The 17,149-nt window shown below is 44.1% G+C and overlaps 1 protein-coding gene across 18 annotated transcripts in view; it reads left to right on the forward strand.

Moving 5' to 3' along the window:
* Positions 1-17,149, forward strand: part of Ank3 (ankyrin 3) — a 632,326-nt gene that overhangs the window by 548,269 nt on the left and 66,908 nt on the right. For 16 of the 18 annotated variants that reach the window (XM_085842859.1, XM_085842860.1, XM_029482226.2 and 13 more), the window contains 3 exons: positions 6,450-6,556; positions 11,378-11,602; positions 14,356-14,510. In XM_085842859.1, coding sequence (XP_085698985.1) covers positions 6,450-6,556; positions 11,378-11,602; positions 14,356-14,510 — 487 coding nt within the window. Of the gene's footprint in view, positions 1-6,449; positions 6,557-8,896; positions 8,930-11,377; positions 11,603-14,355; positions 14,511-17,149 lie in introns of all 18 variants that reach the window. The other 2 variants (XM_085842862.1, XM_085842863.1) reach the window with 1 other exon arrangement.

Raw genomic sequence — 17,149 nt, forward strand, 5'->3', positions numbered from 1 at the left:
AATGTCGTTCAATCCAGTGGTTGCTCTCACCCCCGCCTCCCCCCCAACCCCATGGTCTGGAGAGTGTCCAGACCTTAAAAGTTGGCATGGAGAGATGGATGCAACATTGCATCAATGTAAAAAGCAATGCTCTTCAGCTTTATGCCTTGGAGCACTAGGCTACCGTGTGCTTAAAATTGATGTTACTCTCCGTCGCTGAAATGAGTCCATTCAAGCCAGATTAAAATAAAGGCAGGCAGGATTATCGGGAAGTTGTTCCTGGGCAGGTGCACTGATCCCAAGAAACGAGGCAAAGGAAGGTCACCATGGAGAGGAGGAGGGAGGGGAGGAAGAAGAAAAAGAACATGTGCATACAGGGAGAGAGAAAACTCAGAAATGCAGAGAGACAGGGAGAGAGGCCAAAATGTCTGCATTATATAGGGAGGAGATTCTGGGAGATGGGTAGCCCCACCCCTATGCTAGAAAGTTCCATGTAAGGACTGAGGGATGATAGGTGGTATATACTATATACTTTTGACACTGAGGGCTGTCAGCAGTTGGGAGAGATTGGATGATAGAGCCAACTAGATCTTTCTCCCCCCCCCTTTCTTTTTCTCCCCCTTTCCTCCCTCTCTTCATCTATTTATTCGTTTCTTCCCTCTCTATATCCCCCCTTTCCTGCCCTCTTCTCCTATACTTAGTATTTATTCCCAGATTTGGGCTTTCTGGGTGTGTCCTGGTTTGTCAGACCAACATGTTCCGTTTATTTCCAGACCTGAACTTCAGGGTGTGTCCCGGTTAAGAAGGCCAGTGTGTTCTTACTCTCTTCTTTCCTCTGATGCATTGGGCGGCCGGGATACTATTTTTAGAAAATATTAAGCTCTCGGAGACAGTGACCTCATCATTTAGTCAGGCTTTGGACTCCCTTGTATAATGTGCAGTGTGATGGTAATAATGCCCCAAGATGAAGGTGAAGACCGTGTGCCGATGGTCCCTTTGATGTGGGAGTCAAAGTTTGTAAGAAATCGATGTGAACTGCTTTTAATGTACTGTCCCTCTGAAGCTGCTGTGTGCCAGCCAGTGACTTTGTGTTGCCAGATTTTTTTTTTAATCTCTGAGAGCCTCCTTCCCCTTAACTGTAAAATGAGTGTAACGTCACTTTGAGGTGTAAAAGGTTCTGGGGACTTGGAGAACCTAAGGCAGGCAGTCATTACCACGGAATTAGCACACCATGGATTATTGGGGCACTGTTTAAAAAGAAAGGAAAGCCAAGGCGATAACTTACTCCTGTCATCCTGGCACTCAGGAAGCTAAGGCAGGAGGATTGCCATGAGTGTGAAGCCAGCCTGGACTATACAGTTCCCGACAAAGCAGCCAGAGCTGTTTAGCAAGAATCTGTCTCAAAAATAAAACAAAAAACTTTAAGAACTAAGCACTTTTTGAGTGAATAAACTGGACCTCGGTTTTTGTAAGGTGCGTGTTAGTACTAAGCGGGAGCTGTCTGTTGGTACGAGTATCCCGTGTAAACGTCTGGAAAGTCCCAGGGTTTAGGCTGAAACGGAAATGTTTTGGGTTTTGTTCTTTTCCTCAGTAAATCGTCATATTTTAACACAGAACCTCACATAAATCAAAGTCCTCTGGGGAGAGTGGAAGCCTTTTTACATTTAAAGACACCGCATTATAGTTTAACACCAATATGGCGTCAGTGCCAGGACGTGATTTACACTCTCGACGAGTCTCTTATCAACCAATGAAAGACAAAGACACTGGGAAAATGGGGGGAGAAAAAGACATGTGAAACACCACAGGCCTGCAGATGTTGCCATGGAAACGATCCAGAGCAAAGTGTCCCCCTACACACATTGGGGGTCAGTTGCTGGAGGCTGGCTTTGTCTGTACCAAGTGGGCATGTAGACTAATCCCCTAAATACATGCACCCCCTGTGCCCATGGCCAGGAGGGTCTATAGGGTAATCAGCACCCTTGCAGTAGCTAATGCTGTTAGGAGAAAATCTGCTGTCTCTATGCGTAGGCACAGGCCTTAGCACAGGACCTTAGATGCTGGTTCCCAGCCGGCCCTTCTAACTCCTTTCCTGAAAATAAAATAAATAAATAAATAAATAAATAAAAACCCTCAGATAGTGACATCACATTTTCAGAGGCGTTGTGAAAACTGGGCCTAGAGAGCCCCCAATCACCTTTGAGCCACCTCCAATAAGTTCACAGTAGCAAGGGTCATCTCCCATAGAAAGTGCCAACAGGAGCTGCCAAATCCAGCTACAGGCGGCTCAGCCCCAAAGCTGAACTTTTTCACTAGACACCACCTTGATTCCATGAGACCTAGGAGCTGGGGCTCATGTAGCCCATGCTAGCCTGGGACTCAAGTCCTGATTGAGGGTGACCTTGAACCCCTGATCCTCCAGCTTTCACGTTCCAAATGCCAGAATTACAGGTGTGTGCCATTAGGCCAGGTATATATGGTGCTGGGAGCCAGACCCAGGGCTTCACGCATGCTACGCAAATGTTCTGCCACTGAGCTGCATCCGCAGCTACTGCTTCCATTTTAATGGTCACCCAGCGATGTGCTCTGCTTAGTCCTTCAAATGCGAGCCATAGTGCCCCTGAGCATTGATGGTGAGGACAGACACTCTGAAAGCTGAAAGGAATACTGTTTGTTTCTAAAATAAGTAGATGCTGGCATGTCTCCACTCAGTTTTCCCCAAATTCTAGCCTGTAAGTATGTGGAGGCAGTTGGAAAGGAAATTACCAATCCGTGATCTGCCTATAAAACCGCAGGTTCGACTGAGTTGCTGTTATTTTGCTTCAGAAACTGCGACTACAGTAAGAGCATTCTGGCAGCTCAGATTTAAGGTATTCGGACTCAGGGCCACTCATAAACCTGAACCAACCTCTACGAAAGAGAAAAGGGGACTCTGAGGAGAAACTGTTCTGGCAGCCAACATTGGCTTGAAACGCTACCGTTCAGAGGCACGGCAGCACATTCTAGCTCCCTGGGATGGCCAGGTGTACCATCTGCTCAGCTGTGGTGTGACTAGGCTCTGATGGGCAGCAAAGAGCTAGGGGCGGCGAGGAGAGAAAGCAGATCCAAACGGGGTTGTCGGATACTGGCAAGTTGGCACATCCTGCCTCGTGAATATTACATGCCGGTGGGATACCTTTCTGTGTGGTATAATTCCTGGTTTTAATTATTAATGTCACCAGTAAGTTTCTCAGAGTACTGAAGGTAAATAATTTACTGTAATTAACAAAGAGGTGAAAGATTATTAATTTATCAGACTTTAAAAAAAGCACTCTAAAGGTCTAAATGGAAAATCACTCAAGGGCCTCAGACATACAGCTGTAATTTGTCCCCACAACCACACACATGCACACACACACACACACCTCACCACCATCACCAAAAATACTAAAGAAGCTTTGCATTCAGTCCCTGGCCCCAATGTGACAGTTGGCTGCTGCTGGTATCTAGAAAAGCTGGTCTAAGTGGTCAGCCAACTGAACGTGAGTTTCTCCAGTTGTTCATTGCTCTCCAAAGTGAATCTCAGTTCTGTCCAGTTGTATTAGATTATGTGTTTGTTTGTAAGATTTATGTTAGCTGTGCTCCTGAGTGTGTATACCTGTACCATGTATGTACAGTCTTTGGAGGCTAGAAGAGGGTGTTGGATCCTCTGGAACTGGAGTTACAGATAGCTTCAAGCCACCGTAGAGATGTTAGAAATCAAACTTGGGCCCTCTGCAAGAACAGCCAGTGCTCTTAGCCACTGAGCCATTGCTTCAGGCATCAAATTCTAATCACACACACACACACACACACACACACACACACACACACTCACACATGCACACACACACTCGCACACGCACACACACTCACACACACACATACACACACACTCACACACACATACACACACACACACACACATACACACACACACACTATGTCTTCTCTTGTTAAATGCAGTGATGCCTATTCCTCATTCATTTTGGCATTTTCCTAGGACCCAAACCATAACTTAAATAGACTCAGTTGCTCTACAGACTATCTGTTTTAAATATCAGAGCTGTTATGTATGCCTTTTAAGGCTGAGGACATAGCTCAGTTCACTAAAGGACTTGCCATGCAAGTGGTGAGAACCTAAGTCCCCGCCCCAGAACCACATAGAAAGTGAGGCTTGGCAGCTCGATTGTGTTCCCAGTGCTGAGGAGGACGGGAGGAACGATCGGATCATGAAGGTGTGTGCTGGTTAGCCAGCCTAATCAAATTGGTAAGCTCCAAGCCGGAAAGAGACTTGTTTTCCATCCCAAAACCTCCAAGGTAGACAATTCTTGAAGTACAATACCCAAGGTCATCTCTTCCCCTTCCCCTTCCCCCTCCCCCTCTCCCTCCCACTCCCCCTCTCTCTTTCCTCTTCCTTTTCCCTCTTCCTTTTCCTCTCCTCCTCTCTCTCCCTCTCTACCTCCTCCTCCTCCCTCCCCCCCTTTTCCTCCCCCTCTTTCCTCCCCTCCTCCCCTACATGGACCTACTTATACACCCACAAATAGTCTGAGTCATTTGGGGTATATTTGTAAATCAGGGGTTTTGTTGTTTATTTGTTGGCTGGCTGGTTTTGTTTGCTTTTTTTCTTTTTGAGGCAAGGTTTTATGTAGCCTAGGCTCTGCTCAGAATCACTACTATGTATCAGAACAGGACCTTGAGCCCCTGACCGTCCTCTGGTACAATGGTTCTCAACCTCCCTTATTCTTTCCCTTAATACAGTTCCTCATGTTGTGGTGATCTCCCCCAGCCATAAAATTATTTTTGTTGCTACTTCATAACTGTCATTGTGCTACTGTTATGAGTTGTAATGTAAATATCTATGTTTGCCAACAGTCTTAGGGACTCTTGTGAAATGGTTGACAACCCCCTCCCCAGACATACACACATCCCTTGGTTCCCTAAGGGGTGTGTGTCCATCTCTGTCTCTAGGCTCTGAAACTCCATGCTGATGCAGCCCTAGTGGTCTCAGTGGGGGATCTCACTCCTTGTCTCATAGTGGATCCTCTTACACTGAGAACATGGGCTTCAGAACTGGGAAAGGACCTTGAGTTGTTACCTTATCTTCTCTTTCAATTCTCTCTCTCTCTCTCTCTCTCTCTCCTCTCCCCCCCCCCCATCTCTTTTTCTCTTTCAAGATGTGTTGGTTGGTTGGTTTGTGGAGCAGGATTTGAAACTCTAGTGTTGATCTTTGATTTCTTGTATTTTCTCAGCTTTTTAATTTTAATGTTATTTGAGTATGCATGTGCGTGCCCGTGTGTGTGTGTGTGTGTGTGTGTGTGTGTGTGTGTGATGCCTGCACACATGTGAGTGTGTCACGTCTTCTCTCTCTACCTCCAATCTCTTTGTGGGAATGCTGGGATTACAGGTGTGTGTACTGCATCCTGCGTTGAGTTCTGGTCAGCAGGCTTGCATAGAACTTCTACTACTACTGAGCCACACCTCCTGCCCTGTATGGCCATTTTAATTCAATCAAGTTTTTGATTCAGTGAGGGAAGTACTTCGGAGCTTGTGAATCTCTGTTTGACATGCTGGCACAATCTTTGGGCCCATTTTCCAGTATAAATTCTATGACTTCATCCACTTTCTTGTGAGACTGTTGACGAGCTCGCATGTGCTCGGGGGGGGGGGGGGGGATTTTTCTGGGTAGGTTTTCCGCCTCCCCTCTACACGGCCCCACAATTCAGCTTGTGTCCTAGAAGACATGTAGCATGCTTGAGGCTGCCTGACTGTCTGTCAGAACCTTAGTGGGCTTTCTCCTCTTCAGCAGCTATCTCTGCAGACATGAACACCCGTTCTATCTACATTTACAACAGACAAACATTCCCAATGGCAGAAAGTCAAGTCCTCGCTCTCAGGTCTCTGACTCTCTGGAGTTTCGCTCTCGGTGCACACTACCCTCTGCTACTTCAGTCTATGTTTTAATCAGGCTTTCTTGTTGTGAGAAAGACTTTGTCAACCATACGACCCATAGGTATCAGAGTCATCAGGACTAAATTTTGAGAACAGGGAGGAAATTTTAATTTGTAGGATTATTTTGGACCAGAAGTGAACTTGCTGAAAAACATGTAAATTAATTTCTCCATGTTTCCTGTACTGTGCAGATGATACCAGACTGCCTTCTTAGTATCTTCACATGTAGTATTCTATCAGTACACTATGCTGGTTCTTTTTAAAGGTTCTTCTAAGCGGACCCAGATGTAGGCCTCATGAGCAGGACTTCCAAATTTATTACATTGAGTGTTTATAAACAGGCTTATAAAGGAATGCAGATATGTCTTGTGTGTATAGAGAAAGTCAGTGTGTGTGTGTGTGTGTGTGTGTGTGTGTGTGTGTGGCTGATGTCTTGTGTGTATAGAGAAAACCTGTGTGTCATGTGTGTGGTTGATGTCACGTTCTGCTTTGTTTTTCAGCACCTGACGTTCACGAGGGAGTTTGATTCTGACTCCCTCAGACACTACAGTTGGGCAGCAGACACGTTAGATAATGTGAACCTGGTCTCAAGCCCCGTGCATTCTGGGTAAGTGCCCACATGGCATTTCTCTTTATTCCGTTATGCTCCATTGCATTTATTATTTAGAGTTATCCATGCATATTGAACACCTCCATACCTATGGATATATTCATTCACCTGTGCAATATATGCTCATTTGTGAGAGTGTGTGGTTTGCATTTGTAAATCATGTAAAAGTATTTTGGGGCCAAGTCTGTTTTTATTCCTAAAAGCAGAGTATCAGAAAAAAATACGTTGATTGTTGATATAGCAAAATTTCCTGGCTGTTGTGATCATTAAATCTCTAAAAATATTTCAATGGAAAAGATTTTAACACAGTGTTATTTTTCTTAATTTTTTTTCTCAAATGAGGCTTTTTGCCCCCCCATATGTATCTGACTTTTTTTTCTTTACTATAAAACCATTATTTAGAGCTAGGGAAATGGCTCAACCAGTAGAGTGCTTGTCACACAAGTGTGAGGACCTGGGTTTGAGTCTCCAGAACCTGTGGGCATGGTGGCTCCAACCTGTAATCTCAGAGCTGGCGAGGCAGTGCAGACTGGCAGATCACTGGGGTCTGCAGGCCAGTTATTCCAGCCTAGTGGATCCCAGCCAAGTCAATGTGGGCCTCCTGTCTCAAAGACCAAAGTAAACATGGCCTGGGAAACAGCTCGAGAAGTTGGTCTCTAGTTTCCACATGAGCATACACACAGGAACATGCTTAGCCACCTATGACTGCGTGCATCTACACACATGCGCGTGTACACACACACACACATACACACATGTGTACACACACACGTTCACACAACATCAACTGTATTATTGATTCGCCTCACCAACTGACTCAGTGTCCCCTGTAAGCAGGCCACTCTGCTGTTGGTCTTAGTTTCCTGTTGTTTGGCCGTTCTTAATAGATGGTTTGTTTTGTGCCATGCCCTTTTTTTTCATTTTTTTTTTAACTATAAACTTGAAAGTTTCCAATTGACTTTGGTACCTTTTGCATTCCTGAAGAAAAGTTGCAATTATGTAGTATTATGTTATAATTAGAAGAAAAAAGAGACTCTTTAAAAATAAAAAAATATATATCTACTTTTAAAATGTCACATACCAATATATACCTGAGAAGTGCTGATAAGAACCACATAAAGAGTCTCTCATCCCTGTCTCATATCAGAAGACTGAATAGTGGCCCACTGTGACAAGTGAATTGGTAGTCAATGTACTTTTAGATGCTGGAGTCTTTAGTGGGTAATTCACCATGAGATCATTGATGGATAGCCATATAAATGGGAGAAAAATGATTGCTGAAATGACTACTGGACTAGTAAGGTGGCTTAGTGGATTAAAGCACTTGGGCAAATTTGAGGGCTGGAGCTCAGATCCACACAATCCACGCAAAGCCCAATGCATCAGCAGCACCTGTCATCCCAGCATCCCTAAAGGGAGATGGAAGACAGAGACTGGAGAGTCCCTGGAAGCTGTCCGGCCAGCTAAAAACAGAGCTTACTTCAAACAGGGTAAAAATTGAGGATCAATGTGTATTATGGCACAGGCACAGGTGCAGGCACAGGTGCATACACACATACACACACATATATATACATATATATATATACACACACATGCACACAAGATATATATATATATATGCACACAGAGGAACTATATACACAAACACATATATATGCATATATGTTTTTTAATTTTTATTAGATATTTTCTTCATTTACATTTCAAATGCTATCCCAAAAGTCCCCTATACCCTCCCCCCGCCCTGCTTTCCTACTTACCCACTCCCACTTCTTGGCCCTGGCGTTCCCCTGTACTGGGGCATATAGGGAACAAAACACCCATGGAAGGAGTTACAGAGACAAAGTTTGGAGCTAAGACGAAAGGGTGGACCATCCAGAGACTGCCCCACCCAGGGGGGGGTCCATCCCATAATCAGCCACCAAACGCAGACACTATTGCATATGCCAGCAAGGTTTTGCAGAAAGGACCTTGACATAGCTGTCTCATATGCATATATGTTATATGCATCATATTACACACATGAAACTAATAAACACATCAGGATCCATTTCTTTAACTTCTCATCAGGACAGACATTTTACACAGCAAGCATAATGACAGCCAGAGAAGTCCCCCTTGGGACCGAAGCCACTGGTGGCAGGTCTGAGAACCACGCTCTGCTGCACCCAAGGCAAACGTTCCTCCCAGACTGTCCCACAAATGCTAAGTGCCGTGGTTCCGTCTTCTGAGGTTTTTTTTTCTTTCCTTTTGCTCGTCATTGACATTGTCTGTTGCTTGCTTCTAATGACCGTACATTAATTTCTCCCATTTGCTTTCTAAATTATTTTGCAGCTGCTCGTCTCCGCTGCCTCAGTATGACTCAAGGTGATAACCCTGTCCTTTGTGTTTTTCATTTATGTGGCATCCCTCAGTTTAGAGGGCGTCAGTGTCTGTAGTGTCCCACACCCGTCACCCTGCCGTTTGCGAAACTAGACGCCTCCGAGTAGCAGCTGTACGGGCACGTGTGGTGCTCATTATGTGATCTGAACAGCAGCACAAGTAGATTTGGAAGCATCACCTCACCTTTGTGTGTTTCTCTGTTTCTACGACGCGTGCTTGTGTCCTTTGGGTTTTGCTCAGCTCTACGTACAGACTGAGTTTAGAAAACAGGTCACAGTGCCTCTCAGTGTCTTTGAACACTCATGTCCTGCTTCATCTACATCCACTTTTCCTCTATCTGTTAACTCTATGACATTCAAGATTTTAGGATGATAAATGGTTACAAGCACCTACCATGCATGCCATGTACTCTGAGGAGCGCCCGGTAGGAGGTTCTTCCGGTTTGTCATTCAAATCCTCTCAGGCATTCACTCCATTGATTCTGAGAGTCTTCATAGACACCACGGTCTTATATTGGCCTGAGTCACCTTTGTATGCTACCTCGAGAGCACACAGCTAAGCGTTGCTCTGTATATCTGTCTGCCCGTTCATTTCTTAATCTTAGCCAAGTCTTCCCCAAGCCGTTTCTAAGCAGGCAAAGCAAAGTTCTGCTCATGGATTGACTCAGCGGACACCGGTCATATGCTGGTCATGTGCTGGGACTCTGCTGGACCCTGCAAGTGCTGTCTGGATTGTTGGGGCCCAGCTGTTGTCAGCGCAACCACTCCTAATCCGGGCAAGCACTGCAGTGTGCATTTGTACTAATACAAGTACAATTTCAAGCCCAGAGTTTGACGCGAGTCCTCCATACACCTAGAGATAACTGATTCACCACTAATTACAGAGAGGACCAAGACTCTGTTGCTAACTGAGATAACTGATGCTAACGTGTGCGTGCACACACGGTATATAATACATGTGTACCTAAGAAAATGAAGCAATTTGGAACAATTTCAAATGAGCTGCAGGCCATTTTTCCCTGGGAAGAATTCCTGTGGAAGCCTGAGTTGGTGAATGGAAGCCGATGGTCATTCCTTTGAATAGAGAGGGGAAGAATATTTTTATTGTCTCCTTGTTTTTGAGACAGCCTTTCCCTCTCCTGACTTGAATATTCTAGAGGAAAAAAAATTCTCACAATAGCTAGAGTAATAAAAAGCAAGCACATGAAATAACAGAGAGAAAAAGAGTTAATACAAAAACTTAAGCAAAAGATGAGTCCATTTCACTGACGAGCAGTTGGTTCTGGAAACTCGCTCAACCTGAGAGCTCGCTCCACCTCATTGGCTCACCATGGGGAGTTTGCCTGAAGAAGTCTGCCTTGTCAGAAAACCCACAGATAACTCAGGGGTTTCAGATCCTTTGGCGGGATGTTAGTTTTTAGTTGGCACAAAGCTTAGACAATTATATAGAAAAGAATTTTGATGGAGAGGATTTGTTTTCTTAAAATAATATAATAGGGAACCATAGCTCTTTCTGATGCCCACTCTGGCGCTACGTGAATCTTGTGTGTTTTCAGCTGTCAAAATCAGCAGGCACGGATGTGTCTGTTGGTTGGGTTGATGTTTAACCAAAGTGCCCATCACCAACAGAGGAGGCTTTCCCTTGACATAGCCATGCACAGAAAAATGTTTTCCTTATTCCCGTTGGCATAAAGGCAGATGACAAACATAGACCCTCTCGGAAATAACATTTAATTTCTATTTCTATTAGCACATGGCCTATTCAAATAAAGATGATGTTTTAATAGCTCCTCAGCCTCTATTTTTTTTGTTGTTGTTGTTGTTAATGGACATTGAAAAGATTTAATTCCTTTCCATCAAAATCTTAGCAAGCCTAGTCACCTGCTTGTATATTCGTATTGTTTCATCCTAATGTCAAGAGCGTTGGTAAGGGTGACTGTCCCTTTGTCTCACGAGTCGCGTGTTTTCTGCTACACTGTGGAGTTTCATCCTGTGTGTACTAGAGGGAGGTCCCATAAATAGGTTAGGGGAGAAACTAGTTAGACTAAAAATGACCTTCAACTGTCCCCTAAGCCATCCTCAAAGGCTACGGAGTGTGGTCAGCTTTTTTTTTTTTAGCATCTGTATTCCTTTTCGTAGATACTGTTAGTTCCATCTTAACAAATGTCACTGTTCCTTCTCTATGCCTCTGCTGACTTCCCTGCCTCCTGGGCAGGGGGGCTTCCTTCCACTGAAACCCACCTCTGCCCTGAGTATGAGTTCTGTGCATGCCTGACGTGACTCCACAGTAGTAACTTCCAACTGCTGTTTCAGGGAGGGCAGTGCCACTGCCTTTGCCTCCCGCCCCCTCCTGTACCTTGATGTTGCATTTCAAGCTCTGTGCAGTCTTACTTCTGTCTGTGACGCCCTCTGATCTTTTTCTACCCCTGCACAGGTTTCTGGTTAGCTTTATGGTGGACGCGAGAGGGGGCTCCATGCGAGGAAGCCGCCACCACGGGATGCGGATCATCATCCCTCCGCGAAAGTGTACAGCCCCCACCCGCATCACGTGCCGCCTGGTAAAGAGACATAAACTGGCCAACCCACCCCCCATGGTGGAAGGAGAGGGATTAGCCAGTAGGCTGGTAGAAATGGGTCCTGCGGGGGCACAATTTTTAGGGTAAGTTTCCCCCGTTTTCGCTTTGGCCCTCTGACCACACTTTTTTTTTCCTTTTGTCCTTGCGAACTCAAGACTCTTGAATATGGCTTGTCGGACCCCACTGGGGACTCGGGTTTGGTGTCAAAGGTCACCAAGCTGCTATGTTGATAGGCTATGGGTTCCTTAACTCAGCTGCCAGCCAATGCTCTTACTAACCAAGAAGCATGCTTTCCGCCCCACTGGTGCGCGGATGTTCGCCCTCGCGTGGTCTCCCGTGGAAGTCAAGGCATCATCTTTAAGGAAGTCTTAGGAAGATGTCACCTCCCTGCATAAATGACTGCCATGGGGCCATGTCTCATTAACGATAACTTTTAGAGACATAATCCACTGGGGTAGGGTATTTTACAAGAAGGAAAACTTAAGTTTGCTTCATTGAGGTGGCACTTGGCAAAGCAGGTCAGGCTCTGTCCCGACGGACCGCGTGTTCACCATCTCCCCTTCTCGTTTTTCTCTTCCTGCTGCATGGATGTCACTCAGTAAACTGCATCTTCCCACCCATCCTCCCCCTGTAAATGAGGGCGAGAGCTTGGTTAGCCGAATCCTGCAGCTTGGGCCTCAAGGAACAAAATTTATTGGGTAGGATCTTCATAGACAAGACCAGAATGTGTACAGTTCTCCTTTCCATTTTCAATTTTTTTCTGTCACACCCATGGTCTTATACTCGTCTTAAGTTTGTTCTTCTTCTTTTAGTTTTCTCTTTTCTGCTTTCAGTCGATGAGTGTCGCTGAAAGGGAACACACCCATAAGTGGCTTGACTTAATGTGGCACTGCCGCTGTCCTGTGCTTACGAAGCATGTGGGGATCCATCGCAAGCACTCCCGCTGGCTTGTGCATCTGTCCACTCGCCTTTAAGTTAAAATGTTTCTTCTCTGTGTACTTATTAGAGCGAGACCAACCGTCTCATTTTAACCAGTGTAAGAGAAGGTATTTGCAGACTTTGAGTCAATGTTTGCCGCAGATGCTCTGTGTGTGTGTGTGTGTGTGTGTGTGTGTGTGTGTGAGAGAGAGAGAGAGAGAGAGAGAGAGAGAGAGAGAGAGAGAGAGAGATTAGACTTGCAGATCACTGTTATAAAGTGTAATCTTTACAGGCTCTGAGAAGAAAAAAGGAATCAACCAATAAGTAAGATCCTTTTGAATGTGTCAAGAGCACATGATATTTAAAGAAATGGGACTCCAGGCAGCCCAGACAGTCTGTTGAGCTGTCGAAATGTCTTTTTGTCTCCTTTAAGTTGAAATGTATCATTGTTTGTCTGCTTGTCTGACTGTTTTTGCCTTGGCAGTCTGCATGAAAAGCCCGTTATGAATTGTCTTGCTTGGCTGTCCCCTTGGTCAAAGACGCTGCCTATACCTTCTCTCCAGCATTGCTGAGTGTCCTACACAAAGCCACAGAGAGAGTATCAGACACATTAACCCGCAAAGACTGTATCTTGTTCTCAAAAAAATGAAATGATACCTAATGTCCAACTATAAAGTATGTTCTTAAATTATGGGAAATTTCATAATGACATTATTAACACTGTCTTAACTCGTTAAAGAATAAAGGCACTATAAAAATATTTTTAATTTTAATTCTTTACAATAATTTTGGCAAAAGTAAAATCACGACCTTTACCGGCCTCATTTTCGATTACTACTTTTATGAGCAATCCAGATATTCACATCTCATTTGTAGTTTTGATCTTTACGACAGCCACTCTTTGAGCTCTGCCTCCTGAAGCCTGTATTTGTTGCTACTTTGTGTGCATAAACAGCTAGGCTAAGCCAGGTTACACACAGCCTCTATAGAGAACAATGATACTGTCTGTTAAGCACCATCAGATAAAACGGCACAATCCAACTACATGAACTGTGCGTGACTGTGGTCTGCTCACCCCCATCCATCTTTCCCAGCGCTTCTCCATACTTCTGTAAACCTCAGGAAAGCGATTTCCCGTGACTTGACTTGGTCATCTTCAGTTGGCAGCCATTCTCTTCCATTTGTTTGAGAAAGGACACTGTCAAGAATTAGCTCCTTACTGTGACAATTTCAAACTCACGTGTACACTTCCAGAACATTCCAGCATTCCCTGGATAGGTGTGACGTCACGTCAAGCAACAAAGCCACCCTTCGCTTATTCCCAAAGGGCACAATCAGAAAACCTGTTTTAACTGTAAAGTCGTGCCAATTGTCGGAAGGCCGAGATTATGGCAGTGTCTATTTATTTCTGAGCGGAAAAAAAAAAGTAGAGAAATGATCTTCCAAAGTAGGGTAAATTTCTTTTTTCAAAGAAATGACTGTGTCCTTTTAACTCATTAGCATCTCGTATAATATAATGTATCTATTATGTTTTTAATTTTTAAAAAATGGGCCGATTTTCTTTCTTTATGGCCTATTTTAGTCATGTTTAACTTGAAATTTCCTATTTATATGTGTTTTATTCCCACCCCTCACCCCCATTCAATTTGATGCCTAACACACAGTAGGCCTTCAAGAACTGTTTGTGACTGAATGACAGCATGTTATTGGGCTTGTAATATCATTTAACTAGCAATGATTCTGCAGCTTTGAGACCATTCCCAACCCAAATGGCACCTCTGATTTCCAACTCAATCCTATTAATGAGACTTTATTTATTTATTTATTTATTTATTTTTAGTATTCTACTACAGATATATTTAAATTGATACCAAAAAAAAACATGTGGCTTTTTGTTTTGTTTTGTTTTGTTTTCTAGCCCCGTCATTGTGGAAATCCCTCATTTTGGGTCCATGAGAGGGAAGGAGAGAGAACTTATTGTCCTTCGGAGTGAGAACGGAGAGACCTGGAAGGAACATCAGTTTGACAGTAAAAACGAAGACCTCGCGGAGCTTCTCAATGGCATGGATGAAGGTATCGATCCCCTCGGATCTGTGGCCAGGGACAGGGTGAAGTGGGTGAGGTACTCCTCGCACATCCCAGGATGCAGGATCCAGGGTCTTCAGCATCTTTGCCGTACCTAACACATTGACTTTGCGGTGTCTCCCCTCCATTCTGAGCACCACCACGGTTCAGATGGACCAACACGTGTCCTCACAGTTCTTTAGTTTCTCTTTTGAAGGTTTATTGATTTTGTTTTTATATGTGTGCGGGCATTTTGCCTGCACTCACAGGTCGCATGTCCCACATGCATGCCTGGTGCCATGAATCCTCTGGTATTGAAGTTAAAGATGGTTGTGAGCTGCTGTGGCGGGTCGTGGGAACTGAACCCAGGTTAGAGGAGCAGCCAGAGCTTTTAACTGCCTAGCCATCTCTCCAGCCCCAGTTCTGTAATTTTCTAACCAAATGTATCAATCTTTCCGAGACCTAAGAAGGCTTTTGTTAGTGGAAAGAGAAACAGGAGGTTAAAACAAACAAACACAATCCAGAGGGAGTTTATAACATTCACCTACAGCATGAGCATTTATAGTGTGTTTTTGGAATTTTCATTCTGTTTTCTCCTAAGTTACTTCAACGTCTTTCATACATTTTTTTTTTTTATACATTTGAGCCACCATGGTTTTGTTGTTGTTGTTGTTGATGATGATGATGATGATGATAATGATGTTTTGTTTTTGAAAGTTTCAAAACTGGTTGGAATTTATGTGTTGTGCCTTCTTTGAGCCACTGAGGCTCACACACTTCTTTCTTAATTATAATCAATTCCTTCTTCTCTGGAGGCATTAAGTCAGGGTTTCATGGAGCCCCTGTAGCAGGGGATGACCTTGAATACCCAATCCTCCTGCCTTCACCTCCTTGGCACTAAGACTACAGGTGTGTGTCACTTATGCCTGGCTCATACACCTCCTTGAGGTGTTTGTAGTGTATGCCTGGCTCATACACCTCCTTGAGGTGTTTGTAGTGCTTAGAACCGTATCTGTTTTCCTTAGTAAATGGTGCTGTAAAAAGAAACACCAGCTAACCATCACTGTGATTTGACTTCCTAACTGGTCCAGATCCCACAGCCGTTTTCCGGGAACAGTGAAGATTTGTTCCTTAATATCAAAATCAGCTCTTTTATCATCTCATTCTCTGTGTTTGGGTTTCATCTACTGGGACCTCTTGTGGGTTCCGACTGTGGACCACAGATGTAGACAGATCTGGGATCTTCAAAGAATGATTGAGCAGGTGCCTAGACTGCCATGAGCCTAGAAACAGAAATTGTTCTTTTTATTTCTATAGTGTTACCATTAAGATAAATAAATGATTAGGAAATATAATTTCCCTTTAGGAAAATATAATTGCCCTTTAGGAAATATAATTCTTAAGCTTTTAATAAATATCAGTTACTGTCACCACTGTTTTGGTCTATAGGGAAAAACAGTGCCATACCAAAATTTTTGTATGTGATAGAGTTGCCATCAACCATGCAATTTAAAGATGCCTGTACCTCTAGGAAGAAGGAAACTGTTGACAGCACACTGGAAAATGCCTTTTATGTAGAGGCTCCTAAGGAAAGCACAGCTTACAAGCTCAGTGATCTTATTCCATTGTTGTTGTTGTTATTTTATTGTTAGTATATAAATGTTATGCCTGCATGTGCATCTTGGTGCCCGAGGTGGTGGTAAGCCTTCCTGTGGGTGATAGGAACTAACCTTGGGTCTTTCACAAAACAGCAAGTGCCCTTAACCACTGAGCCAACTCTCCTGACATCCATGGGTGCCAAGTGGCCTTCCCAGCTTGCCTTGCTAAGCAGAGTGCCAGGGCTGAAGCCTAGAGTTACAACTATAACCCACTTGTTTTCAAAATGTGTGTCCAATGAGAAAGAAGATCAGCCATTGGTGGAAAGTTCTAGATTTGGTCCAATGAGATTTGGTCAAGATTGAGCCTAGAAAAAGTCCCATGGGTGTGCATTATTTAAGGCCTGTGCACAGTGGAGACTTTCTTACCTCCATTTTCAAAGAGCCGGTGAAGCTTTGGTTTCACTTTACACAATGAGACCAAGACATGTGAATACTCCCACGTTTAAAGAGGCAAGCCCTGTAGCCCATTAGAACAAGATGTTTAACATTTTGGTCATATATTAAATATAATAATTAATCAGAATGGGGGAGCACAGCACATTTATATCCAGTTATCAGTTAATCTGAATCCGTACTCCTTATCACCACTGTCCTGAGCCCCAAAGCTACTTCATTATCTCTAGAACGTCCCTCGCCCCAAAGCTACTTCAAAGTAGAAATCAGTATCTTTTTGTGAAAAGCCAGGCCTGTCCTTTTACTTGAAGATTCAACTTACAGACTAAGTTCTCCCTCCCATGGAGAAATGCACTGAGCAGGGCTGGCAGGAAGCCCATGTCCAGAAAGAACTCATCAAACCATTGAATCACAAAGAGGCATGGGGCTGGAGAGATGGCTCAGTGGTTAGGAGCGCTGACTGTTTTTCCAGAGATCCTGAGTCCAGTTCCCAGAAACCTCATGGTGTGGCTTACAACCATCTGTAATGGGATCTGATGCCCTCTTCTGGTGTGTCTGAAAACAGCAACAGTGTACTCACATACATAAAAATAAATA

Source organism: Mus caroli, unplaced genomic scaffold (assembly GCF_978045245.1).
Source record: "Mus caroli unplaced genomic scaffold, Mus_caroli_1 scaffold_9, whole genome shotgun sequence".
NCBI classification, from domain to species: Eukaryota; Metazoa; Chordata; class Mammalia; order Rodentia; family Muridae; genus Mus; species Mus caroli.